The following is a 27,526-nucleotide window of genomic DNA, read 5'->3' as shown; positions in this document are numbered from 1 at the left end:
GTCAAGACAGTATGATGGGGCTCATTAAAGCACATGCAGTGGAAGAGAAAGCAGAGAAAAGTGCAGGAATCACGGATCTCCATCCCGCCAAATGAAAAGTCAAATCAGTAAAATGGGAAAACTATCAAAGGTTTGTCTGCAGGGCCACCTACCCAAATTGTGAGAAATGTGGGCACAAATCAGATACTAAACAAGGGAAGACATCCGACTAGTTCACCAATTATCACAAACGCTGCCCTGCCTCAGATCACAGTATGTTCCATCCATGACTTTAATTCATGCTCAACAAATGTCAGTCTTTTAAAATCATTTTGCTGATCCCCTGCTGCAACATCCAGGTTTTCTCAACAAGAAAAAAGTTTTCATAGAATTTCCAATTCCAACCCAGTCCAGTGAGAAATTAACAAGTACAGTGGTACATCTACTTACGAATGTCTCTACATATGAAATTTTCTACTTACGGAACGCCTTAACAGGAAAATATTCCCTCTAGTTACAAAAGAAATTTCGAGTTACGAAAGGTAAAAATACATTGTAGGCTGCTCCCAAAGTTCCCTAAATGCAACATTCTTATAGCTGCTCTGCCATTGGCTATTACCTAGCATCCTGGCATCCCATTGGCTAAGAGGGACCTCTTTGTGTAGCTAGATAGGTGTCCAAGCAGCGTCTTCATCATTTGGCCCACGACCCATGAGGTGTTCTGATAGTTTTACGTAAATGTATAATTTACTATGGACCCCAAGAAAGTGACGGAGAAAAGAGGGGGAAAAAAAGACGCAGAAAAGAGTTTTTTTGTCCGTACAAAAAAGCAAGATATAATAGAAAAGCATGAAAAAGAGACGCGTATGGTTGATCTCGCCAAAGAATATGGTCGTAATGCATCTACAATCGCCACGTTATTAAAACAAAAGGAAGTTTAAGGCATCGCATGGGTGGTTGGAGAAATTTGGGGGGGGTTGGAACGGATTAGGGCATTTGCATGGAAAAAGCGTCTGTACTTACGAAATTTTTTACGAAATTTCTTCCATAACCAATTAATTTCGTAAGTAAAGGTACCACTGTTAAGTAATTGGTTTAGCTCAAATACAATAGGTACACATTTAGAATAGCGCTTCTCAAATTGAATATTTGAGAAAATCCATGATACCAAAGACTAATTGTAATTCTAGCTCTGCTAAAACAGGCAGTTTCTTTTTTTTAAGACCAGGATTTGTTGAAATAGTTTTCAAAAACACAAAGCTTCAGTCGTAAACCCAGTCTTTGAAATGAGTACTGCTGTGGCTTCCAATTTAACGCTACATATCGCTCTCCTGTAGATGGCAAAAAACAGTAGTAAAAATGCCTCTTTGGTATTTCAGCAGGAGCCTGACGCTGCATCTGTGTGCATTAGCTCGGCTGTTTTAGCTGAGTGTAGGATATCAGGGTGCTTTAAAAGGTGAACCAAAGAAAGAGGAAGTATTGCTACACAACTCCAGTTTCTGCTCTGCTGAACCAGATATTTTGTTTTTTTATCGCTGAATAATTTGCAGTGTTATGGAACTAACTGAAGAAAGCACTTTAAACTTTTTCACTTAACTACCATACAAAGCTCCCAGTTCTCCCAGTTGAGGATCTGCATCTATGGCAGAGTGGAAAGGCTGCCTGCCTTGTTCTCTCGCTTTGGGTTACCCTCCCTCTAATTTTAAGTGTGTGTGAGAGTGCAAGCACCCACCAGTTTCACACCGGGATCCTGTTGAAAGCCCCCCCCCCTCACCCCCACGCAAAGAGTAATGAACGTTAGCCCCTCGCGGCAACCATTAAGACTAAGCCATTATGGTTCAGTATTGAGCCAGCCCTGCCTGCCAGTTTCACCTCACTCTGTGATAGACCTCACAGTGTGCACAGAACTGGCACTCCTATGGCTCATTGAGCTGACAGCATGCCCCCTACCAAGAAAACAGTCCCATAAAGCAGTTACACATCATCAAATGTGATGATCCCTTGTTCTAATTTTAGTCTGAAGTCTTAATAGCCCAGGAGATACAGTCTCATTCCGCTGTGATGCAGTGACTGAGCAGGATGAGACCGCTGTTCGATGCAGTTTTTTTTTTTTTTTGCAATCATGCGAATTATTTACCCTTGAGTTTGAGCTACTGTGACTGATTGACTGAGTTAGCGTCCCTTTGTTTGCTATGGTATGAATACTCCTGATTTATTTGACTACGATTGAGCATTTTGTCTTTGTCTTTACTGTTGTGAATAATCGTATGAGGTTAATTCATAAACACTGTCGCAGTAATTCATTATTTTGTCAACAAGAACCACATGGTAAGAGAAAAGTCCCATTCCAGTAGAATAACCAAGTTTCAGTCAGAGTAGTTTTCCTCCTTGCTCCTTTTAGTCGGTTGGCTATTAAGCTCCCATGAACTGTGTCATGTCGTTTTCTCGTACAATCGGTAACTTTATTAACCTGGATCTGATCTGTTACTGCTGGAGTTTAAAAAGCCACAGCAGCAGTTCAACTCAGTAGTAATGTTTGTTTTTTTTTGCAGACACTACTTCGTGTGCGAAAGTAAAGATAGTTCGTCAAATATATGCTCACCTTTGCTGTTACATTTTCCTAACTAGAGTAATGTATTTTCTCTATGCACACAAAATATTCTTCACTTTGTGGCACATTCTGTTGCTTTTCTTTCCTGTTCTTGCTGCTTGACTCTGCCTCCGTTCAGTTCCGTCTTTGCTTTAGGTGCTCTGTCCTTGTCTTTGCTGTCTGTTTGCCTTGTTTAATCACCAAACTAACGTGCTGTGACACGTTCCTATAGCACACCGTCATTATTGCTGCCAGCAGCCACCAAAAGCCACATTCAGCTTGGCACTTCTTCCCTTTCCTGTACGCAGTTGCAGCGACAGCCGCAGAAAACATTGCATTAGCCACCGGTTATGATTAATGGCTTTGCTGATTGGTGTTCTTGGCCATCGCCACACCTACACAGTCTGCTTTTAGCGTGCATATATTCTCAGAGGTTCAGTCAGAATGGAGGCGGTAAACCTAATATACAACTTTGTTTCTGCTTTAATAAGGAACATGGGGATGCACTACACTTTATCTTGAATTTGATAAGTGGAATTTAAAATCCTTAAAAATTGTCCCCAATTGGTTTTTGTACTTTTCTTGACGTGACATAACTGTATTCTGCCTCTAAAGTAAAAAAAAAAAAAGAAACACAGAAAATTCTCAATTTTAGATAGCTTTTTATCTTAGTAAAATATTTGACCAGCTTGCATCAAGGGATGGCCTGGGGTTGATGTGTAAAGGAGAGCAGTCGGTGATTTTCTCCATCCCCTTTGGAAGCTTGTGGCAGCAGCTAATAAAGGAAGGCAGAGAAGAGCCATTTCCTGCTTGTTTCCCGTTGCATTTGTTTTGCTGATTCCTCTCTTTGGCAGTTCTGCTTCCACGCGGGGCGTTATGTCTTTCTCAGTTCTCTCTCTGGAGAGCCTTGCTTACAAACACACAAAAAAGGCCATTACCTCCTGTGTGTACAGGTTTATTTCTTGTTTTTATTTATTTATATAGGACATGTTCTTTAAATTCTGTCTGGGCATTGTTATATCATAGCTAAATATTACACAAGTTGTCATCTGTTTATTTTCAAGCAGCATCTTCAGATCATTATTGATGATGGCGGCGCAGAACACGCTGCTTTCAGGCTGGTAGTTGGCTGGGACTTGTGTGCATTGACTGCAGACCCAGCAGTCACATAGATTTCTGCACATTCTGCACCAACACCACAGGGCATGCACCAACATCATAGGGCAATACTGTGTTACCGTTAGTGTTTGTGTAAGCGTTTTATTGGTGTATAATGCATCAACCATCTTTTCCCAATTTGGTTTAGAGCATAGCCCTTCTGAGTCTTGGCTTGCTTTTTGCCCATGAGATGAGTAAGCATTTTTAATTCCATTGCTCACATAGAAAAGAATCCAGAAACCTTGTTCCACCATTCATTTATTTAGTGGCAGTTAATTTAAAGGCCGGATGTGTGAGCCTTTTATTCAGCCTGCCTTTCGGAGAATCCTTGGTTTGCTACTTAAATCTCTCCCTCCGGATGTAAGCAAACTGCACCATCATGTCACTCTTGAGCAATTTATACCCTTCAGCGCTATGCTGATATCATGTTTGCTGGGCTTGCATCAGGAGCTAGTATGACTAAGCCACTGTGGCTCACTGTAAACAAATTGAGTAAGCCACAAACAGCCACATTCTGTGTCCAAGACAGCGGCTTGCTACTATATAATAGCAAGTAAAACTTACAAGTAAACATTGAGTAATATTTTGTATGAATGCAAGTTTTCAATTGTTGGGGCGTGTAAAACCACACCTGTGTGTGGGGGGGGTTGGGGGGCCTCCCCTGGGAAATTTTTTAGAAAATGGGGTTGTTTTCCTGCATTCTGGTGCATTCTAAGGGCAAAATCTTCTGTTCAGTTTACCTACAAAAATACACTGGAGTCAACAGTTCGAGTTTAACTATCTTTATTTCTATCCTACTTTATGCAGGTATAAATGTGAGATTCAACAATTGAAAACTTGCATTCACTATGTGAAGATACAGTCATACAAAATATTAGTCAATGTTTACTTGTAAATTTTACTTAGACTAGACGACATTTTAACTTTGACTTAGAAACTTTGATTTTAATAAATGATTCTTGGTATTACTCAATGTTTACTTGTAGGTTTTACTTGCTATTATAGCAAGCGAGGTGAATACACAATTACATGCATCGCTGGTTATTCCTGCCAGTCATAGGGATCAAAAGTCAAAAAAGTATTGACAATATCTCTCATTTACCTTCTGATCGGTCTGTCACCACTCCTACCTCCTCTCAGCATTCACCATTTGTTGTTCAATTAGAGTTTTAACGCAAAATCTACAATAAAACACTCTATTCTCGTTTTCTTCAATCGATCGTCCTCACCTTGTCGTACACCAATTCGCAGGTTTAGCTTGTAAAAATAGAATCCTTGTTTTTTCATTGGACGAGAGGAGGTCATGACTTGAGTACATATTTAATGATCGGGAGCGTTCGGGTCACTTCGGCTATTTCCGTCAGCATGCGCGCCGACAAAGGAGAAGACGAAGATGATGCACGCGGCCTAGCGAGAGAAAAAGTTTGTTTTCTTTTGTTATTGCTCGGGGATTTTCGCGAGTCCAAAAAAGTTGTAAGTTTTAGTCTTTTTTCCCCCCTAAAAATAAGAACGCCACTACACAGGCTAAAAACCTTGTAACCACTCTGAAATTTTCCTCCACCCCGGTTTGGGTGGAGGAAAAGTGTGAATGAAGCTTAGATGATGCTATTTTTTATAGGTATTAAAAGTTTGTCCATAACACTTATGCATTGCGAACTTGTTTGTTTTTTTGCTATATTTCTGGCTGTCAATTGATCCCATATTTTATCTGTCTCCTATGTATGAGGGACAAGAGCAACGCAATCTGCATCCAAGCAAAACTAAATTGTTGCTACAACAGTCAATGATGTATTCCAGAGTTTTTTCTCCTTAAACAGAATTTGTCTGTGCTACAGCTCATTCAGGAAACACTTTAGGAGGAAATACCAATAATGAGTTTTGCACAAGAAAGTCTTATAAATTTGCAAGATACCTAATAAATAGTCTAAAGGGCTCAAGCACCTCTTTCCATGACTGCCAATCCTGGCATGTCCTTTGTGATAAACACAGCCATGCTTTTCATTATTTCCTCCACCCCTGAATCTGTGGAAAGAAGCTGCTTGGATACCACAGGGAGCTCATTGGCACAACGGTGTTTTAGACTGCAAGTTAATAGACACACTCCGATAGTTCTGTTTCAATTGAGTGTGTGATGAAGTGACTCCAAAAGGCATAACATATCGTCACTGGTGTTGAACATTGTGTATCTGGAGTTTTTTTCCCATTCCGTCTTGCTTGTCCAATGCGGTTATCTGCAGAGAATCCATTATTTCCTTTAACCCATAATTACTCCATTTAAAGGAGAAACCAAACTCCAAACCAAGCATTTATTTAGATTTTAATGTCCATACATTTGCAAACAATGACAAGTGAGGTGCTTGTGGTCACATGATGCGGGCATCAAGCTTTCCATGCAGACACTAAAGACAGGGCATTCCAAACTTAATCCTGCACTTAATCATGCGTGTCCTAACTATTCTCATTAACTGCACAGGAATACCTTGTGCATGAACGTCAAAGATTGTGCAGTGGAGTCCTACTCCTAAAATCAAAGATTAGGAAGTAAAAAATAAAACCGAAGCAAAAAGAACATTTCTGTCCTCCAGAAAGAGGGAGGAAAGAGAGAGAGGCAGCTGTGAGTTGATGATAAGACCCAGAAATGCATACGTTTTCATGGCTCAGTCACCCACACCAATGCACACTATACTCTCACTTGCTGCATTAAAAGAAACCTCCGTCTTTCATATGCTTGGCCCGCCAAACCTCTAAACTGTTGAAGTGGAGTGTCGTCTTGGATAAAGTTGTCTCTTCCATGAATAAAGGGCAGGAATGCATTAAGCGCCCAAATCTTTTCGCTTGCAACGGGTACCCAGTCTTTGTGACTGCTTAAGTGCACAGCTTAAAAGTGAAAAGGCCTGTTTCTTGCCTCATTCTTGTTTCACTCAGTTCTGGCACATTTTTCAGCTTTGTGAGTGCTGTAGCTTTTGGACACATATGCTATATTTGTCAATGTTTATCTGCACGTCATATCCAGTAGTTTTCACCTGTTAAAATCGCCAAACATGGATGTCTAAGCAGGAAAGATGGAGCAATGCAAGCTTTTTTCAAATGCCAGATATAATCTGCATAAGACTGTGTGTCGCAAGCCATTTAATAGCTGTTTTTCTCAGGCCAAATAAGCAAATGGATTAGTCACTCATTACTTTCCATTTGCTCTTTCTCTCACACAAACTACACACATATGTGGACATGATCTGCAAAGTGAGGCAAGATTTTAGTCTTAGCCACAGGGTGCCACAGGGTGAGGACAAAAATTATTGAGCAGGTCTATTTTGGGTCTCTTACTGGACTTGTTGGGTTTTGTGGAGCAGGTCTATCTGAACGTTAGACCTGCACAAGTGCTCTTAGAAATCTGTTTTTTTTTGCCGTGTGCCAAATGCTTTGGCCTAGCTAAGTGTTAGCTATGTCCATTGGGTCACTAGGAAGTGATGGAAAGTCATACTACATTAGAAAATATTACCACCTCAAGCAGCTAGTGTTTCTTCTTCATGCCCTGCTCTGCCTCTTCTTCAGGACTGCTTCTGCACCGTTGTGTCTTCAGTAGAAAAGTACATTGTACTTGGTTGACGGCGTGGCAATTGGCCAAGGTTTAAACTACATTTTTCAAGGTCAAGAACTGTCTTTCACCCTTGATTCCAAACCACACATTGATCCTTGGCTCTCACTATACAACCACTTTCTCCCCCAAAGTTCCTCAGTCCAACGTCTCTCAAAGGCATTCCATTTGCTTTTTTTTCCTCACACACACTGTGGGTGTTCAACCATCCTTCATTGCCAAGATCACCGAAGAAGATGAGGAAAATCGTCCTTTCCTTGAGCTTACAAAGGACAGATGGATCCGCAGCCACAGCCTGTGACATTTACTTTTTTCGCCTAAAAATTTGAGAATTAAAGGGCAGGCATTGAGAGAAACAAGAGAAGGATAAAATGAATGTGCATTAGCTTAAATTGAGGCAGGAAAGAGCAGCGGAAGTCGAGTGGAATACGACTGAATGCTGCTTGCTCAGCACCTCTGTTCTCCTTCTTTTTTGTCTCAAACATCGTTCATCCACTCTGCCCTCAAACTACTCTCCAGATTGATTTCTGTCTCTTTCTGACAGATGTCTGGGCAAAGCACAAAAAAGAGATATTATGGTCTGTCTAACCGCGTGTGTGTGAGTGAAACCTACCCCCCCACAGGTAAATAGACTGCTTCGGCAGAGGTTACTGTTTGTGTGGTTTGCTGAGTCAGGTTTCGAATGACACAAACATATCTGAGAGATGCTTAAAGGGGGCAGTGCGAGTTTCAGGATCTGTATATGCACCCTCATGTAGCTATTAAAACGCAAACTCCAGATTTTTACCATCTGAGATAAATCTTCACAAAGGTTCTCATCTGATTGCCCACTCTTGCTTCACCCAAATTCAGTCTTCCCTTTTGCTTTTCTGTCTATTCGCTGCAAAGATTGTAGCCCTCAACCCCCCCCCCTTTTTTTTCCCCCCAGTCTTTCTCACAAAATCAAACCGTTGTTCTGGCTTAGACAGCTAGACAAATGATTTTGTCGGCTGTGCAAGGCAGGGGGTAATTTCTAGGTGAGAGCAGCGCTTCAGAACAGACTAGCCACACTGAAATTAGAGGTTGTCAAATGCTGCACGTCTCCATTGATGGCCTAGCACGGCCCCTTTATGTTAATGTGGCATTTTAGCAAGAGGAAATTGGGAGGCGGGTAACTGGTGGCAGTCGTTGGGGTTGCTTTGTTACATGTGCACATTTAATTTTGCCTCATTATTTAAGGAATGAATGTCTTTATATTTAAATAGCATGCAGTGTATTTTCTCAGTGTGAATAGTTGTATTTCCAACCAGGAGAACTCTAAAGTGATCCTTATGTGTCATTGAATGCACCTACACACATGCTTAGCCGACCAGTGGTTGGTTAAATGTAGTAACCCTTTCGTGCTTCACTAGCCAAAGCACAACACTTTAAAATGCATTTCTGACATCAAAATAACAGGTATGAGCATTTAGGTTTTATAGAATGACACTTAGCAATGATGTTCTATGTCAAATACACCAACACCAAGCCATGAAATCATACATAAATAGATGGAAAATAAAGTGTTCAAGGTTACATTGATTAATTCTATCGCTATATGGTTAAAATACTTCATTCATAAGTTGGCCTTTTTTCAAGATCTTCAAATTGAAGGTTTGTTTGGACATGCAACGAATAATGGATTGCAATTATATATAAAATTATTCCCATGACTCCTGCCCTGATATCCTTGTATCAAGTGTCACTTCCAAGCCATTCATACATACATCCAACATGTGGCTTCAAGCCATTGGTCTCAATTATGACTGATGCAATCTGTCCTTTAGGCTTGATGCCACACGGATGAATTGATCTTCAGGAAGCACTGGGAGTGTATGGGCCAGAGTACCGAGGTCATGTTATTTGGGAGGGGATCACTCTGGGCGACATCTTCTGGCTCGTTTGTGTGGGATCTGATCTGTCCCGCAGGTGTTTTCCATGCAGCTGCTGGCCAGATGTTGCTGTGTATTCCTGTCAGTTTCTATGAGCCCATCACTCACACGTTTATCATTCTGTCTTCAACGTTTTACACAGGAAACACTTCGTACTCAACAGGATTTCCCCACAAACCGATGGCATGGCCAGTGTTTTTTTTTTTTTAAACAAAGAAATTCCAACACAACCACACTCAAACCTAAGAGTGGCGTTTGGCTTTTCTGTATGGTTGAGGCTTTGAGTCAGTTATGGTTTCCCCAGCCAGAGTTGCATATAGATCTCCCAAATGTTCCGAAGTCTCACGAGAGATGAAAACGAGGATTTATGTTTTCCCTCCCCCTCTCTACCTAATTCCTTGAGCCCCTGCCAACCTCTGCCATTTTGTTGAATCTTTTTTTTGGATTTCAGTTTTCCTACATCTGACGACTAACCTTTTCTTTTTGCAAACATGAGACAATTACAACTGCATGCAACCTTGACACACTGTCATGTGCTATACACGCAATTACAGACCCACAGAATTGATGAAGATGAATGCTTATCCCCCTACCCAGCTTGCATAGCATTGTGTCTCTGAGTGATGGATTGAGGTCCATTAGCTTCATCTGTCAGCGTTATCAGATCATAAGGTATATACCTGAATGGTTCTGTCTCTTCTCTCCACCTGCCTATCTGCTCCCAAAGGTTATTTCATTAGCTACAGCTACTGGGGAGCTGGGATGGGGGGCATTTATCGGCAATGACCCTTAAATGATGCAGAGTTTAACTTTCTTGCACATAAAGCAAGATGCACACAACACGTTTGTTTTGTGTGTGTTTTTTTTCGTTTTCTGTTTCCCACAGGCAATAAGAAGCACCCCTGCTCAGCTGTCATTCAGAATATAATTTTTTTATACTCTGAAAACACACACACACTTTTGCCTATAAATAATAAACAATACTCAAGGCTGTCTACCATTCTTTTTTCTTCTTCTTTTTTCTGTACAACAGAGATTTATTTGCTACATTAAGGCTTTGCCCAGAAGTCAAAATCAATATGACAGTGATGTATTAAACACCAAGTAAAGTAAATGTTTGATTGTTCTGTTCTCAGTTGCTTATCCTTGCGTGTCTGTGTGTTTCAGAGATCAACAGAGTGCGTAAAGACATGTACAGCGACACAGTGAATGGCCTTGTGGACAGACACCCCCTGGAGCTGCCGGAGCCCATGGGACCCATCGTCCACCTGCAGGAAAAACTGTTTGTGCCTGTCAAAGAGTACCCTGATGTAAGTAGTTAGTCCTCATACAGTATACTGATACAGCTCTGTCACAGTGACAATAATAGTGCATTTTAATTCATTGTTTCATGAGTAATATTTATGCTGGTACCAGCAGGCAAATAGCATCTTAAAAATGTAATTATAAACGGTGAAGCACTCTTGAACTTGAGAACTTTGTTCGGCAAAATGTTTCTGTCAATGGCTAAATCTGATGCATTAAATTAAAGCGTCGTCTGTCTGTGGACATGCACGCCAACGCACATCCTTTTGCCTCAGGCCATGCGTCTTTTTAATGTGTCATCGCTGGAACAATGACTGCTGGTAGCTCAGCAGTCTGTCGGCACGGAGGACATGTTGTTTCACTCATTCTTCTGTTGTACATTCACACTCCCTAATGCTTTCCTCATGGACTTCATTCTTAGTCCTCTGCTTTCCTTTCCCCCCCTCTTTTCGCATTGATGATGACACTATAAACATTCAGCCTTTGATTATATTGCTCGTTTTATTAGTTGGTCTGATGATTGCTCAGGACTTGAAGCAACCCAAGTAAAATGTTGTCCAAAACGAAAATGGAAAACGAAAATGCTTCTCAGCATATCGATTAGCAATGTCTTGTAAAACACAGTCATATACTGCACATGTACAGTGCGCATTCGCGCATCAATGCTCGTGACTTCACCTATCATTACGGATTTTTGGTAGGCAGTCATGTGATACTATACGCACATTCTATTGGCTGACTGCATCCGGAAGTGCGCTATGTTCCGTGAGTGCGCTATATTCTGTGAGTGCGCTATGTTCCGTGAGTCTCGGACTTAACGTGAGACACATTAGTGCTTTGATAAGTCGGTAAGAGTGTGGGAAAAGGTAATACAGATAGAAGGTAGTTTAATATCAGTATGGGGAGGGTCATAAACGTTTAAATTACAGTAAATAAGATAAGTTTGTAGTTCTATCGCAGAATTTGTTAATCGCGTGTGGTTCCTGGAATGCATTACCTGCGAGGAACGGTGGAGCATTGTTATGTTTATTGCTCACGATTAATGGTTGTTGAATCGAATGCACGTCATTCGTAACCATTGTACATATAGCTAAACATATCGCTGGTCCAACCACATGACATTAACCCAGTCATAGCAACTTTTCTATAATGTGAGGCATTTCGGGGCATTTATAGACCTTGTTAGTGGTAGATTAGTGCTGAGACGTAGGGAGGGAGAAGTAGAAGGTTTGCTGTGATTCCTAAAATATTAAGCTGAAGGAGATGGAAATATTTTGGACCCACGACTCACACTGAGAGCAGATGGAAAGACACACATACAGTTGGGAATGAATTAGTACACTATGGTGCTGTGATGGTGGTTTTAAAGATGAGATGGTTGGTGGCAACTCCTTAAAAAGCATGTTATATTCATGACGAGTGTGTTAGTGTCCACAATGTGAAGAGCCCTACAGTCCGTATGTGTGTATGTGTGCGTGCGTGCGTGTTCATGGTTGTGACCAGTCAGGCAGCCATCCTTATGTTCTTATGCTAATCTTTGGTATACACATGAATGGCCGTGCCACGTCTCGTGGAGCAACGCTTCTGTTCATAATCCCAGCAGCCTGCAGTGAGGCAATGAATAGAGGGAGGTGACGACGGATAAGAGACACTGTCGAGTAGGGCCACGTCTAGCTGTGTGTGAATCGTATTTTCCTCCTGACAGAATTGATAAAGAGCACTGGGGACTCACTGGGATCAGCTTAGCTCCAGCTGACTGTCAGACCAGACCCAGCCTCTGAACTCTGGCTAAACCGACCAACCACACCCCAACCGTTCCCCTGTCAGCTCCAGCAACAGGAGTTTTGATTTACCGTCTTTAATTTAATTTTTTATTTGTAGCCCTAAAAATTTACCTTGATGTGGGAGTGAAGATGGTTCCTGGAGTTCCGTACAACAGTTGTTGCTACGTAAGACTGGAAAGTCTCAAATGAAATGACAAAGATTCAATTATGAAGCTTGGCACCCTCAGAGTTTTTCCTTGGCATGATTTGCTGTTACTCTGTGCAGTCTGGGCAATTATTTAGGCTTCCCCCTGGTGGCTGAAGTGACTCACTGATGACCTTAGTGGAGAACGTTCGTGGTGAACCTATAAAGGTCACTTTGACTTTTTAAATAATTTATGGCACACACACGTGCACAAACCCTGACCACCAAATATGGTAATTATATTTGCGAGAAATAAAAACACATCATATACCTGCAATTTATATATATGTGACTGCTAGTGATGAGGAAAATCAGCAGCAGATCTATGAAGGCAGTCATTCCTATTGGTCTGTTTGTGGACCCCCTATTTTCACATTCCTCTAGATTCTTCCCTTGCCCTCATGCTGAGGTCACACGTCAGGGCTCAAAATTGCGACCATTTTGGTCACATATGCACCCAAGTTTTTGTCAGTGCGACTATTAAATATATTTGGGAGCACCAGTGCGACTAGGGAAAAAAAATCTGGTGCGCCTTTTTTTCCTCTTCTCTGTCTCCATAGAGCAGGGGTCACCAAATGGCAGACAGTTCTGTACGGACCTCGTGACCACTCCATGATAAATTCACGCGAGTAGATTTTCTTGGCGCATTTTTACTTGCAGTTCGCAGCTACAGACGGCGGGCACTGCTCCTCCAGTTAATTCGGTAATAGCTCCACTCAGTTCAGCCAATCAGATCGTTTGTCTACCCTGAGCTGTCACATACCAGGAAGTGAGGCAGCTCACTGCCGCTACCGCTGTGAGTTTACCGCAACAGCGGAGCACAGAAGAATTGAGACAGCAGCGTTTAACGAGGAAAACCGCTGGTTAACTATGAGTGGACGAAATTTATGTTTATGCCTCCGTCAGGCAGTTCAAAACCATTTTACCTCATACGGTCTGAACATGTAGCATGAATTAAAAGTGGTACCATGAAGCGCCACGATGAAACAAAGCACAGATCTTTTGCGCAGAATTATCCCCTGAAGTCCGAGCTGAGGGCAAAATGACCGAGAAAAATTCAAACGATTGTTCACTAAGTTTGGAGTTTGGGGCAACATAAAACATTTTATATCAATGTTTTAAAATACAAACCAATTCAATAATAACCAAAATAGTTCAGTCCCGGTACAGGGCTGGCCTGACACAATGCGCTATTTAAGCCACATCCAGGTAGTGCCTCGGTTTGGCCCCTGACCCGGAGGCAGACCAACGCATCTTCGGTAAAGCGTCTCTCATACAGTTTTGTGTGGATGTGGGGAAAACGCGTAGGCGCCGAGTGTGCACCCTCGAACGCACTACTGCGACAGTTTGTTTGATGCAGACACATGAGTGCAGACCTGCCGGAGAATGTGTGCAAAACAGTCTGGAAACAGGAAACAATGAGAGCGCAGCTGCGGCCGCTCTCCTGGGCGAGGGAGAGAGGCACACGGGACGGAGATGGACAGAGTGGTCTCTATCACTCCGTCACTGCCTTACTTTTGGGTAGGTGCTGCTAAAGTCTTTGCTGGTGCTACTAACTTCTAAATTTGGGAGCGCCAGTGCTACCAAGAAAAAAAGTTAATTTTTAGCCCTGCAAGTACACTCATAGTGGATTTCTTTGTCTCCTGCTCTGGTTTTACCAATCGATGATTCAATTGCCCTGTGCCTAGGATGCACCGCATTACCATTCTACCAGAATAAACCCACCCTGGCAGCAGGTTTTGACTCCAATTCCCTGTAGTCTGTCCCGTCTCTCTGGCCCTTGTGCACACGTGCCTGTGCACCCCACATTTGTCCATAAGCTTGTTTGTGCGTTTAGCCTACGCGTCACTTTGCCGACCCGCGGACTCGTCTACACACCTCGCTCCGTTCTTCAAAGCCATCCATTTCCTGATGTCGTTAGCAGTGCAGAGCGCCATGAAGCCTCGGCGTGGTGACTGCATCTTGACTGACAGCCGAGTTGCAGGCTATCTGATAACTTCAGCCTTCAATTAAATGCTATCTGCCGCTCGGCTTTTCTCCCAAGCGCATACTCACACAGCCATCAATACTGACAGCTCAGCATGTCATTTCCGCTGACCTTTGTGCCTCTGATAGGGTGGGTGACACATCTTTTAAGTCTGTTTGCCGCTTTATTTTGTACATATCTGTATTTGCAAATCCTCTCTTTAATCCTCCCCTCCATCCCGCCAAAAACCCAATACTTTTTACTGTTTTTTTAACTGGAAAATATGGCATCTGTTTCCTGGTCAAATGACAGCCAATAATAGCAGTCAAGAGGTCTGCATCAATTCCACTTCTCATCTCCAGTCATGGAAACATGACACCTAGACTATGATGTGTGTTAAAATACATGACTTTCCATCAGAAAACTTTTTTGCACTGAAATTCAGCGCTTAAACGTCAGTTTGTGTGTTTGCCAAGGAGCAAAAAAATTACTTCCAATTTAAAAGATCTCCTGTCCTGATTTCCTCCCTTTTTTTCATTAAAATTTTGGTTTGGTGCATCAAATGGGGAGGAAGAAATCCCCTGCTCTACTTGCAGTGTATTTGTTCATGCTTGAAAAATGTGTCAACACACTATGGTGTCAACCACTTTGATGGACTGCAGGTAGGTCAGTGAATATTAATAACTGTTTAGGATTGACAGCCTGTTGATAAAATGAGATTGACTGTTTGATGTATGCCATTGAACAACTGTTAAAAAGAACCGTCTGACCACAGAAGTACCCGGACGGAGAAGAGTGATTAGTTCCAGACAAACTTCTGTAAAAACATTTTTTTGTGAAATATAACCACTCTGTTGGTTTTTTTTCATGGCATTTACTACTTGCCTGTCATCTAGGGGGTTGTCATGGTACCTTAGGGTGTTTACCTCAGTAATGGAATCCTTCGAAAAGAAGTAAGGTTTTATAATATAAGAATATGAGGTAGGTCAGCTCAGACTCAATAGTGCATTTGTATTCTTCAGTCCTTACCATTAAGCTAAATTCCTCTTTTCAGTGCCAGGGAGGAAGAAATTTATCAATGATGCACAACAACATGCATTTATGCAGTAGTGTGTATTTTGTTTATTTTTTTCCCGTAGGTTTCGGAGAGGATGGGACATTTATTTTTATTGCCCGAACTGATGAATCACGTTGACTTGAACGGTTTTAACAAAAAAAAAAAAGGCTCTGGTAATTAGACTCTTCATGTTTTACTGCTCTAAAACAGCCCAGATGAAAACCCAGCCAGTTCCTACTCTGGGAAAGTCATTAAATGTGGGCCCATGAGGGTGACATCACTTATCATACCAGCACCTGATTTCCTTCTGACCCCTTGAGTCATAACCAGTCCTGAAAATGTGCCACGCCACACCACACCAGTAGAAGGACAAGATTGAGGATTTTGATGCCTCCAGCTATCAAAAACATACGATAAATAAAAGGTTTTTTTTCTTATTATATTTAATGGGGAGGGTGATTACAAAGATAATCTAAACTGTGTTCTTTCTATGTTGCTGAAGCACAATTGCATTAGCAGCGCATGTGGCTTATATGTAATGGCGCTTACTCCAGTGATTTGTTGGACATCACCAGCACACGCTGGAAAGACGTAAGCTGACAGAGACGAGCGAGGGTCCTTCCTCCCTCGCCTCTGCAGTCGTTAAGCCGAGAGGTGAAAACACAGTGAAGGACGAGGGAAGCAGGCTGACCACACAAGCATCAAAGGGAACACTAGAGATTTAGTGTCACCTTGTTATGTTTATGTGCTCATAGATCAGATCCAATAGATACTGGATTACAGACACCAACCGTTGTTGAGATGGGGGGGGTGCACAGTGATAAACCGTGTAGGCAGTAATATGCTTGTAAGCACATTTGTATAAATGCAGTTATTTTTACAGCCATTTCCATTACCATCCCAATTACACCCAGATCTAATGTGCTTGATCAGAGTCTGTGCAGTACTTATTACCGGTTGCCCTTGTCTGTCATCAGACTCCTCAGTTAGCCGAACCATTTTTTAAGCAGATCAGACACAGAGGAATTGTTTTGAGAAATAAGTCATCACCTCACCCACTGGACAATGGTTTACGGATTTAAGAAGGAAACTAAGGTCACAATGGGGAATTCTGCAATAATGGTAACCATCTCAGGAAATCAGCAATACCAAACCTTCAACTGCACTCCAATATTTGTTGATGACGTTGGTTTTGTACCCCCCGGTGGTGCAGGCATGACATTAAAAGCTGGACTAGGTCTGGCTGCACCTTCATGCCTTCTTGTAGCTCTGTGTGGGGTTGATTGACTGTCACCAGTCAGGTTGTTGCCATTGAGCTCATTTATGAGCCAGCCGTGATGATGCAAGAGTAAAACCAGATGGTGGCTGATTAGATGATGCACGTCTGACTTCAGCACCTTGACTGATATAATTCTGTTAACCAGATTTGGTATTGGACAGAAGAAAGCAGTCCAAAGCAGATGGCGAGAGGGATGCATGTGAGATGACATCGCATGGCTAACAATAGCCACCTTTTCATCCACATTTTCCGCTGTACTGTCAAAAGGAAGTCATTTAAATTAGTGGGATTCACAGCTCTGTAATACATTGACCAAATTTTATTGTCCCAAAATTGGACAAATTGGAATTGTCCCTCTTGTGCTGCCTATTTATCTAAAAGTTCACAAAAATCTTTTTTCTTTCCCGTCTTCCGAACTTCCAGCCTACATCAATTTCTACTCTTTCAATCTTTCAGTCCCCCCCCCCCCCCTATCTATTTCTTCCGTGCCTGGAACCTAAAAATAAATCCAAACAGAATTATCAAAGGAGCCATGGATTAGGAGCTAAATGCTGGATCTACTGAATAGAAAGCTTTGAAGTCTTGGGCTTTGAGGCGAAAATGTCACCAATGGAATCTAAGTCTAATTTTCCCTCTGTCACCCCAGCCTCAGTGTCGCTGTCCCTCCTGTTGATCAAGCATGTAGACTGTTGTAGGTTAGGCACCTGTCTGCTTCTAGATCTCTATTTAATCCCTCCTTCATGTCCTTTTATTGTGTGGCAGAGGCATTCAGAGCGTTTGTGTGTGTGTGTGTGTGTGTGTGTGTGTGTGTGTGTGTGTGTGTGTGTGTGTGTGTGTGTGTGTGTGTGTGTGTGGTTTTAATAGATCAAACAACAGAACCATCGTTTAGATAAGGGATTCACTCATTATTGGTCTGATTACTTTTTTTTCATGTTCCAGTTAATGAAAAAATGATGAATATAATTTATTATAGTAATGATATATGGTATTTGATTTTTAGATCAATATTACGAAACTGCACGAAGAGCAATTTTTTAGTTATCCAACAAGAAGTTTGTTAAAAAAATGAAAATATATTTTCACCAAAATATATTTGAGCAAGCATTTGGGTTTTCAAAACATCATAGATAATCAATGTATACAAATATACAATTTAAAAAGTAATCTCCAAAATTGCTGAAAAATTACTGGCCATTCTCAATCATGGGTTTTTATTGGTTTTGCCTATAAAAAATATTTTCATCACTGGTTAAGATGGATCGGTAGAGCATTTCTGCTGAATGACTGAAAACTTTTAGTGGATAGGGTTATAAGCTGTGTGTAGTCAAAGAGAAAAAAAACGTTTGCGCTGTGACAAATCATATCACTGCAGAAGGGAAAGTAAAGATCTTGCAGGCAGTCAAAGAGAAAGAAGCAAGCTTTGATTGGATTGAAGAAACTGTGCAAAGCAATGGTGATGGTATTTCAGCGGTTGCGAAAGTCCCAAATTTTATACATTGTAGTGAAATGAGACAGAACATGAAGTTTTGCTGGCACGAATGGTCAGCTGGTGGTAGGAACCATTGCCCAGTGATCAAGAGGAAGCGATGTCAGTGTATAACCACAAATTCCACCTTGCGAACTGAGTGCAAACCGAATGAACTGTCCCTCATTTCCATAAGCCGAACAAGGCCGGCTAATAAGTGATTGGTATTCTCCTCCCGTCCTGGCCCTGCTCTTCGATAAGCTCCGTGCGCACACAGCCAGAGCCCTCAGCATGATCTCATTTCCTGTCTCCTCACCGCCCCAAACAAACGCCGTCAAAGGCACAATTGTCCCGCGTCTCTGAGGTTTGTTGGTGGAACCGCTCTTGATTCTCAATTGTTCAAACAAAAACAAACCGCGACACATGCACTCCAAAACGTGTCTTGTGCGTGAGGTTGTCTGCGAGAGCTCACCCCACACACTCGCACTCACTAAACACACAGCGGAGTACCCGTAGATGTGCTGCAAAGTAACCCATCTGTGGAGCAGTGATAACTGGGGCTAAACAAAGGCCTTTTAATGTCAGTATAAGCCCTTGTCCTGAAGGGGGCTTAATATGAATGTGCAAGAGAGTGCACATCTGTCTCCTTCCATGTTTGCATGCGAACAATATTGTGTAGAGTGTATGTGCCCTTCTGCATGTGTTTGTTTGTTGGGGGAAAACTCAGCGAAAAAGATAAAATGAGACTGAAACAAAGACGGGAGGAAACATTTGTCCACTAAAGGGTCCTGGTCTCTCTAATCCTCTAATGCTGTAAATGAGAAGCGAGTGCAGCAAAGAGAAAAAAAAACTTAAGTTTACACAAAGCACTGTCTAAGTTAAACTTAGCTTGCTGATATACACAAGTCTTATTGTTTAACTGTTTTGTTCAAAACTAGAATTGCTTTTTTTGTGCCATGTATCTCCTCCTGAGGCAATCAAGCAGCTTTTTGTTTTTTTGAGTGCAAACAAATTTTAACAAACTTCCTTGAGAATATGAAATGTGAAAAACTAGACTGAGCTTTGAAAATCGAGCCAACATACCACATTGTTTCCTGGGCATGATATGTTTCTCAAAGACCTCAACCCCGGGAGCCAGTGAAGTTGATGGAAGAGAATAAAGAATAAGTGCTAGCGTTTTTGCGTAGGGGCTGAGAAGGCAAGGTTCCCCAGCTAGAGAAGTTTAAGTGCAATTGGCACAGCGTTGAATCTATTGTTCTTCTGTGGCTGTGATGAATTGAGTTCCTGACATGCTGGAAGACAACCCACCCGCTTGGCCTGCGGTTGTCTACATTCTCGTGGCTTCAGATAGAGGCCAACACCATACCATCATCCACAAGAAGAATGTCAAACGGCCAGTTCAGAGCAGATAGCTCGAGTGCAAGGGGAGGTTCTGCGTTCATCCCAGTCAAGATCGAGTGATGTCTGTTTCATTTGACTTCATGAATGCTGCCCCCGTCAGGGGACGGAAGTTAAACAGCTTCCGACTACCAGCCGCAGCTATTATCAGCCAATTTCCAATTTTATGGCCAATAATTTTTTTTTAAAATTTCTGTTACGCCCCAATTTCTTCCTTCAGTGTTTCCTGTAACATGAAAGTTGATTTGACACATGGAGCATCGTCTGTGTTGTGTCCCGTTAACCACATTTCTACTCGAGGTTTACTACGTTTGGTGTTGACCACTGTCAGGTTTAATAATCAATGTGTTCGTATCAGAGAAAAACCTTTCGCTTTCAGACGTAGGGTAGCATTAGGTACAGAGTCAGGAGGGCAGACAATCAAATATTAAACAATCTCTTTGTATCAAGTCAGGGTTTCCCAACTACCTTCACACTGAGCCTGATATATCGTTACCCCTCTGTCATGTCTACTTGACATCGCAAGCTCGCTCTGAAATGTATCTATTGTACGAATTTAATACATTCCTGGTGCAGAACCCACTATGTCCTGTTGGACAACTGGAAACTGTCACATACAGATAAACAGACAAACTGGTTTTTATGCCTTGCAGGTATTTATATCACCCAGGACACTGTTAGTGTCGTTTATGCATGAAGTTTGGACGCCATACATGTTTATTTGTGTTGTCTAGGAATACCAGAACATCACTATAATGCCCAGAGAAGCAGGCTCGCCATTGTCTGCAGTGAGGACTGTGATGCAGACTGACAGTTGTTTCCTGCGCTCCTTCAGGTGTGTGTGTGTGTGTGTGTGTGTGTGTGTGTGTGTGTGTGTGTGTGTGTGTGTGTGTGTGTGTGTGTGTGTGTGTGTGTGTGTGTGTGTGTGTGTGTGTGTGGTTGTGTGTATGCAGGCCACCATGTATCAGTGGTGACTGACCTTCAAAGACAGCTGTACGTATGTCAAGACAGTAGTCACAAAAACTCCCCCAAATAGCCCCTGCCCCAGTTTTCTTGAATCACTTTAGACAGTAAGTTGCCCTGTCCAATGAAACACACACATACAAAATGTGTCTTTGCGTGCTGTGATCATCCACAACAACCCCCCCCCCCAGCACTTTTTTAGAGTGGGTGTTTCCTGCCAGAGTCAGACAGGTTACAGCTGAAGGCGAGCCCCAAGAAGAAGACAAAGAAAACAACATCCTGGAGGTTTTGCTTCAGTGTTACTTCACATATTTTAAGGAAAACACACCAACATTGTGTCAAATCTGTAATCCGCCTCTAATTAAATGTGACTACCCCAATGGCCTTTTGAATCTCGGCGCAGTGAAGTACCTAAACAGATGCGGCTGTACTTAAGAGTCATCGTTTCTCCTTTGTTTTTGGCTTGAAATTATCCTGGATTATTTTAACACATTTTTCCTTTATCCTCCGGAAGCCTATTTCTAGTGGAGTGGATTACTTTAGTAAACATGTTTCCTTTTGCTACAATGCTAGAAAAACCACACACCAGTGAAGGAGTGTGTATGTATGTGTGTGTGTGTGTGTGTGTGGGGGGGGGGGGGGGTGGTAAGAAAAATGTGTCAAGCACCCCGCTGCACCTCACAATTTACCTCACTCTCGAAATCCTCTCCACTCAATTTTGCCCTTGTTTTCAACCCGGCCATTTTACCTTGTGTTATTTCCTCTTGTGTGTTTTCTAGTGAAAATTTGTTATTTAGTCGTGATAAATATGGGGGCACTTCTGGTTGGAAATTCAGTTTGGTATAACATTAAAAATATAAATTATTTAATCACCTCTTCCCATATATTCAGCAAAATTAATTCCCTTAAATTAGGATGTAAAGGAAATATGACTAATGAATTCTGTAGTTTCTTACATTCCATGCTGACTGGTTTTATCTCTTTATCTACCTGCAGTATAACTTTGTTGGGAGAATCCTCGGCCCTCGGGGACTGACAGCCAAACAGTTGGAAGCAGAGACTGGATGCAAAATCATGGTGCGAGGCAAGAGTTCCATGAGAGACAAGAAGAAGGTATGCTCATCGGAATGGCAGCGCGATAAGTGGCTTTTGTGCATTTTACTGCTTGATAACAATATCAGGCATTAGCTAAGATTCCACTCAACGCAAATACAAAACCTTACATTGATGCTACAAAACAAGAACATTCTAAACTTCACCTCAGGGATTTATGCTCTGTCTGGCGATATTACACAGTAATAATGTTATGATTAATATCAGGCTACCTGGTACTACCGTAGCATAAAAAACACCCCACCAGCAATGTAGAAACGAGAGGCGGACACATGCTCAGCCATGTCTAGTGGCTGCGTCTGATAAAACATCTGATAGCACTGCTGGCAACACAAACTGCACAGTGGATAGGCTAAGGCTAGGGGCAAGCTCTATTTCTGGACCCCAAATTAAAGACATAAAAGGCTAATGTTGTGGGTCTGTTTATCCAGAGACTAGCACTGAACTTATGTAACAACCATTTGTGTTACTGTACCTAAACACTGTGTGTTTTGTGCGGTTTTTAAAGTATGTTTCTGGTCACCCACATCGCAGCACTGAGGGAAAAAAAAAAGAAGCCAGATTTGCTGTTGTAATTTTGATGAACGAATTTGGTTCTCCACCCAGGTCATCCTTCCAAACATATGTCTTTCTAAGCTTGAAAATTGGATGCAGTCGTTTTGCATATTGATGACACCATACCATTCAGAAAAAGCAGTTCATTTAGCAATGGAAACCTGGATTTTGAAAATTATTTCAAATTAAATAACGACACTCCCAAAGCGATTTGTTGATGTCTTTTGAAGTGGACATTTTCAAGCAAATATACTAATCGATTAATCACGATTTGGCCACTAATTGACCACTGTTTTTTCAATGCATACACGCACAGAGACACACACTTCCAAAAAATGCTAAAAGACAAGTGCCTTTCAACTATTCTTTTCCCCAGACATAACCATAGCTGTGTTCACTAATTTCTTTGTTTTTATGACTCATCTAAAATTAACAAATCAATCTAATTTGGAGCGTCTGTGCTTTTTTTCTTCATGGGATTTGACCTACTATGAAGTTTGTTCTTTTTAACTGGTGTGATTTGACAGTCATTTCTCCAATTTAATGCATTAACACAAGTCAGTAGTTCATGATTTTCCCTAGCTGAATAACAAAAGAAAACAATATTTTTTTCCAAATGACCAATCTAGATATTTAAAGTGATGCAATTACCCTACCTCGAGAAAAGAAAAAGATCTCTTGTGTCTCTCCTTTCTTGGTTGGCTCTATCTTACGGCAAATTTTTCAGAGATTCCAAATATCCCAGACCTTTTCTGTCAGTATCTTCCTCTGCTTTGGAGAACAACACAAGTTCCGAGGCAGTGCTTGAGCATACATTATGGATGTTGAAAGCAGGCCAGGAGTGGCTCAACAGTGACACACACTTATTTTGAACAGAGTAGCCATAGCATTTCTGTTGGCATTCTTTCTGCATTTTCTTAAGCCTTTATCCACCTTCAATGAGCCAAACCTGTGCAGGGCTGGCTACAGAGTCCAGAATCAGAGAGGCTGGCATTTAGCTGTTGTCATGTTTTTTCGTTGTTTTTTTGTGATAGGCTGTTGGATCTATCTATATAAGAAAAAGCAGTCCAAAGCTTATAATTATAACCATACCCACAATTATAACTTCGATTCAAACAAAGCCTCGGCCGTCGCCTCCTGCCGCCACGTTCTCAACCTCAGTATTTCCAGCTTGATGCCCTGTGGCAGCAGAGGAAGCCACAGGAGCAGCTTAGCCAGTGTGTTTATTCAGGATCCATTAGCGGCAGCGTTTTTATGCTCTCAATAATTCAGCCGGTTGCTCCCTCCTGGGCCGCACTGGCTGGCAGGGAGTCGGCTCACTGGAGCTACGCAATGAGAGAGAGACAGAGAAATGAGGAACAATTGCAGGAGACAAAAGGCAGATCAAGTAGAAAACGAAGAAACCGATGGAGCGGCGGAGGGAAGTGCGGTACGCCACACTAAAGCCAAACACAACTGAACAAAATCACCATTTTTCACTTCCACTTCCGCTTGAATTGTGCACTTTTGCTTTTTAATTACACTTTTTTTTTTTAAATGTGATGCTGCACGATCACATTCCGCAAAACGGTGATACATTATAATTGTCAGTGTTTGTGTGTTCGTCCATCCGTCCACCAAATATCTTCACAACCGTTGCGGATAGAACTCAGGCGGTAAAGGGGATGAAAATGAGATGGTGAAATTTTCACCTTTATACCTTTTTAGGTACATATTTCTGAAACCTGATGATATATAATCATAAAACCAAAAGCAAGATTTTCAGGAAGCCAGAGGCACAAAAATGTGATGACCTTTACCTTTGGAAAACTAGGTCAATATCACACTTGATAGAACAATATACAGTAGAATCCATTGCAACGACCATTGTGAAAATAGGTCAGGGTAAAATTTTGAATTCAGGGGTGTCGCGGGATGTTGCAGTCTCTGACTGCCTTGTTAATTTGGTTTGAAATTGTGCTTGTATTGCACACCTATCTTACCCTCATTATTTCCTGTGCTGTATTTTGTGGAAATGATTCTGACTGCTTTCCTTTTATTCTTCCCACGTGTGCCGTCACAGAATTCTGATATTACTACCCCGTTTAAGCAAATTTTTACATGCCGCCAGACGGGAGAGGGCTTCTTTTATTATACATTTCCTGTTTCTATTTAAAGATAAATGAGCATCTACAAACTGTTATGGCTGGTTTTAAAATTTAAGCACACTGTCATTTACAAAAAACAACAACATAACAATATTGCTACTGTGTTCAAGTCGCTGTAGAACTATTACAGTTTAAATACCAGCAGACTGACATCTGTATTTTAAATGTTACATTTTTTTTCTGGAAGTAAATATTAGCGTAAATAACAGTGTCTACTGGACTCGACTCGTTTCCAGTCTCTTTTGTTTGAGACATTTATATTTTATTTATTTGGTTTTTCTTTGTCTTCTTCTTTTCTGCGCAATATCTTGTTTCCTCTTTTCACCACTGACATTTGGCGACCTTTTCAGGACTGCCCCCCATGTCCTCTGAATAAATTATTTTTTAATGAAGAATCAAGCAATAAATCAAAATTGTCCATTTTGCTCTCCGTACATAGAATTTGGACCTTTAAGTTTCAAGCTGAGAGGTATGAAGGTTCAGCAGGCAAACAGGTGTTCACCCCATGAAAGTCAGGTGACATAATTGGAAGCGGTTTTCCCCCTTCGGTCCTATTCTTAGATTTCGTCTCTAGATGTTGGGCCAGTGCTATTTATTCAGGTTACATATTTTACCAAAATGGAATACCCCCCCTGGTATGTGGTTATCGTAACGGAATTTGATGTTGGCGAGTACGGACAATTCTATTCCAAGGCCTTCTCAGTATTCCATTTACCGCTCGCCTCACTTCCCCTCTTTTTCCTTGCCCTCCCCTGCCTCCTCCTCCCCCACCAGCACCACCCATGGACGTGTTTGTCATGCTGTCACTTTTTCTCAGAGGGCACACTGTGACCTTGTTCACAGGCAGTCATGCTGGTGTGTGTGTGTGCGTGTGCGCATGCCCCTATTTTTATTCTGCATATCTTTGGTATGATCCTAACCAGATAAAAATCTTCCAGGGTGTTTGCATAGACACACATTCACCCAGGAAAACGTGATTGACTTTTTGACTCTTTTTTTTTCTTTACTTCAAGCCAACTAATACTGCTGTCAACTGTGTATTTGATTCTAGCATGTGGTGTTAGTGTCCTCTCTATAAAATGCATAGTCGCCTTCTGGTCATCATGTTCGCTAGTAAGCCCCAAGGAAGCAACCATGGTGACATAGTGGCTTGAATCCCCACGTGCTGAAAAGAGGAAAACGAGACAGAGATATTGAAAGTGTGTGTGTGTGTGTGTGTGTGTGTGTGTGTGTGTGTGTGTGTGTGTGTGTGTGTGTGTGTGTGTGTGTGTGTGTGTGATAAAGAGCAGTGCCATGGCAACAGGTCTCTGTGGAGTAGAGAGCAGGTAGGTGGCACTCAGCTGTAAGCTGTGTGCCTGTGCAAGTTCCCCCCTCTCACTTTGCGGTGTCTGTTCAGTGCATTGAAATCATGTCAGATGGACCCTCCCGCAGTGCGCCGCAATGCATTGTTTGTAATTAGACACCCTGCGAGTGGCTCACTACTCCAAGCGATCTGAAGTTGAGGTGTTTTGTATGTGTGGGAGATGAAGATCACATCTTCATCAAATGTGTGTTCAGACCTGCACACACAGCAGGAGGGGAGCACACCGGGTTGCAGCAGACTGTTTGAGAAGAGAAAGTACAGATACACATTCGTTCGACATGCATCTTTTGCATTCATAAAAAATTACATGCCGCCACTGCGCCGTTTCAAATGTTTTAATGTGGTGTCACACATCAGAGAGACTGAGGTTATGTCATCTTCAGACAACTTAGACCTCAACCCCTCACCTCCGGGGGGTAAAAGTAGTCGGTTTTCAAAACCGTGAGCTTTCATGGCTGTTCGTTGACACACGATACACTCTCAAAAGCTTTTTGGAGAGCTCTCATAGTTTGCTCACCACATTTACTGTCAGAGGGGGCCACCAGAGGTGAGATGAAAATAACTATGCTAAATGGAGAAGCATGTTGAAAAAAAAAAAAATCATCATGTGGGCTATCCTGCACACAAGCTATTATACCTTTTTAAAAATGAGCCAGGGGTGACAGGGCTTTTTGCAGGGCGTTGGAAAAATGTAACGCTAGCATGGAATATAGCAACTTTAGCCTTGCCCATTCCAATTCTTAAGGTTTCCTATTAAACAGTGATGAATTGGCTGTTGAGAGGTGAGGCGGGTTTTGAGTACGGCCCATTTTGCCTTTCAGGTTACTGCTAATGCTGCAATTTGGTGCCCCATAAATGCTTTAGAGTTGCCCTTTGAGAAGGGATAACAACTCCCACAGAGAGCAATTGTTACCAGATAGACAGTATGACACACTGCATTCTGCACTCAATCTTGTGGAACTCTTAACTAGAGCATCTCCATGAGTCTCAATAACAATGCTAGGTGTGGCGTTTAAAAAAAAATTGAAACACACCGATCTCTTATCCTTTCACCCATCCATCCTTTGCTGCTATTTATTGCCGCAGGGCTATCTGTCGCCTTTGTCTCTGCAAAAAGGGCCGCCCTTTGAAAGCTAAAGCTAAGCAGCAGACCAATGGGCTGCTCTTGTCATCTTGCTCCTCTTCACGGCGGGGGCCACATCATCCTCTTTGTATGCCTGGTTTTTGCCTCTGCTTCTTCTGACATGCTCTATTACTGCACTGGTGCTCCAACATATTCACACTGCCACACTCACTCACTCTTTCTCTTTCTATCTCTTGTCTAGGAGGAGCAGAACAGAGGGAAGCCAAATTGGGAACACCTAAACGAAGACCTTCACGTCTTGATCACAGTAGAAGATTCACAGGCCAGAGCTGAGATCAAGATGAGGAGAGCAGTGGAGGAGGTCAAGAAACTCCTCGTACCTGCTGTGAGTACACAACGCACATGACGCCGTAGCTGCCTTTGGCCCAGGAACATATTTCATGGTATCTTCAATTGAAATCCTTTGACTTTTAGGAGAAGATAACCTAAATGTTTGTTTTTTCCCCTCATTTAGTAATGCTGAGCGAAGCCTTGCCATGCTTAAATTTCTTTGTTGAAAACGACAGGATAACATGCGTACATATGGCCCGCTCCGTTTATCCCACTGTTAGCATCCTGTTTGCTTCCATAT

The 27,526-nt window shown here is 42.0% G+C and overlaps 1 protein-coding gene across 6 annotated transcripts in view; it reads left to right on the top strand.

Moving 5' to 3' along the window:
* Positions 1-27,526, top strand: part of qkia (QKI, KH domain containing, RNA binding a) — a 69,872-nt gene that overhangs the window by 12,783 nt on the left and 29,563 nt on the right. For all 6 annotated transcript variants that reach the window (XM_068338010.1, XM_068338013.1, XM_068338011.1 and 3 more), the window contains exons 2-4: positions 10,400-10,542; positions 21,630-21,746; positions 27,137-27,280. In XM_068338010.1, coding sequence (XP_068194111.1) covers positions 10,400-10,542; positions 21,630-21,746; positions 27,137-27,280 — 404 coding nt within the window. The remainder of the gene's footprint in view (positions 1-10,399; positions 10,543-21,629; positions 21,747-27,136; positions 27,281-27,526) is intronic.

Source organism: Antennarius striatus, chromosome 17, assembly GCF_040054535.1.
Source record: "Antennarius striatus isolate MH-2024 chromosome 17, ASM4005453v1, whole genome shotgun sequence".
NCBI lineage: Eukaryota > Metazoa > Chordata > Actinopteri > Lophiiformes > Antennariidae > Antennarius > Antennarius striatus.
The sequence above is the reverse complement of the archived record's forward strand: the minus strand, read 5'-3'. Positions and strand labels throughout refer to the sequence as shown.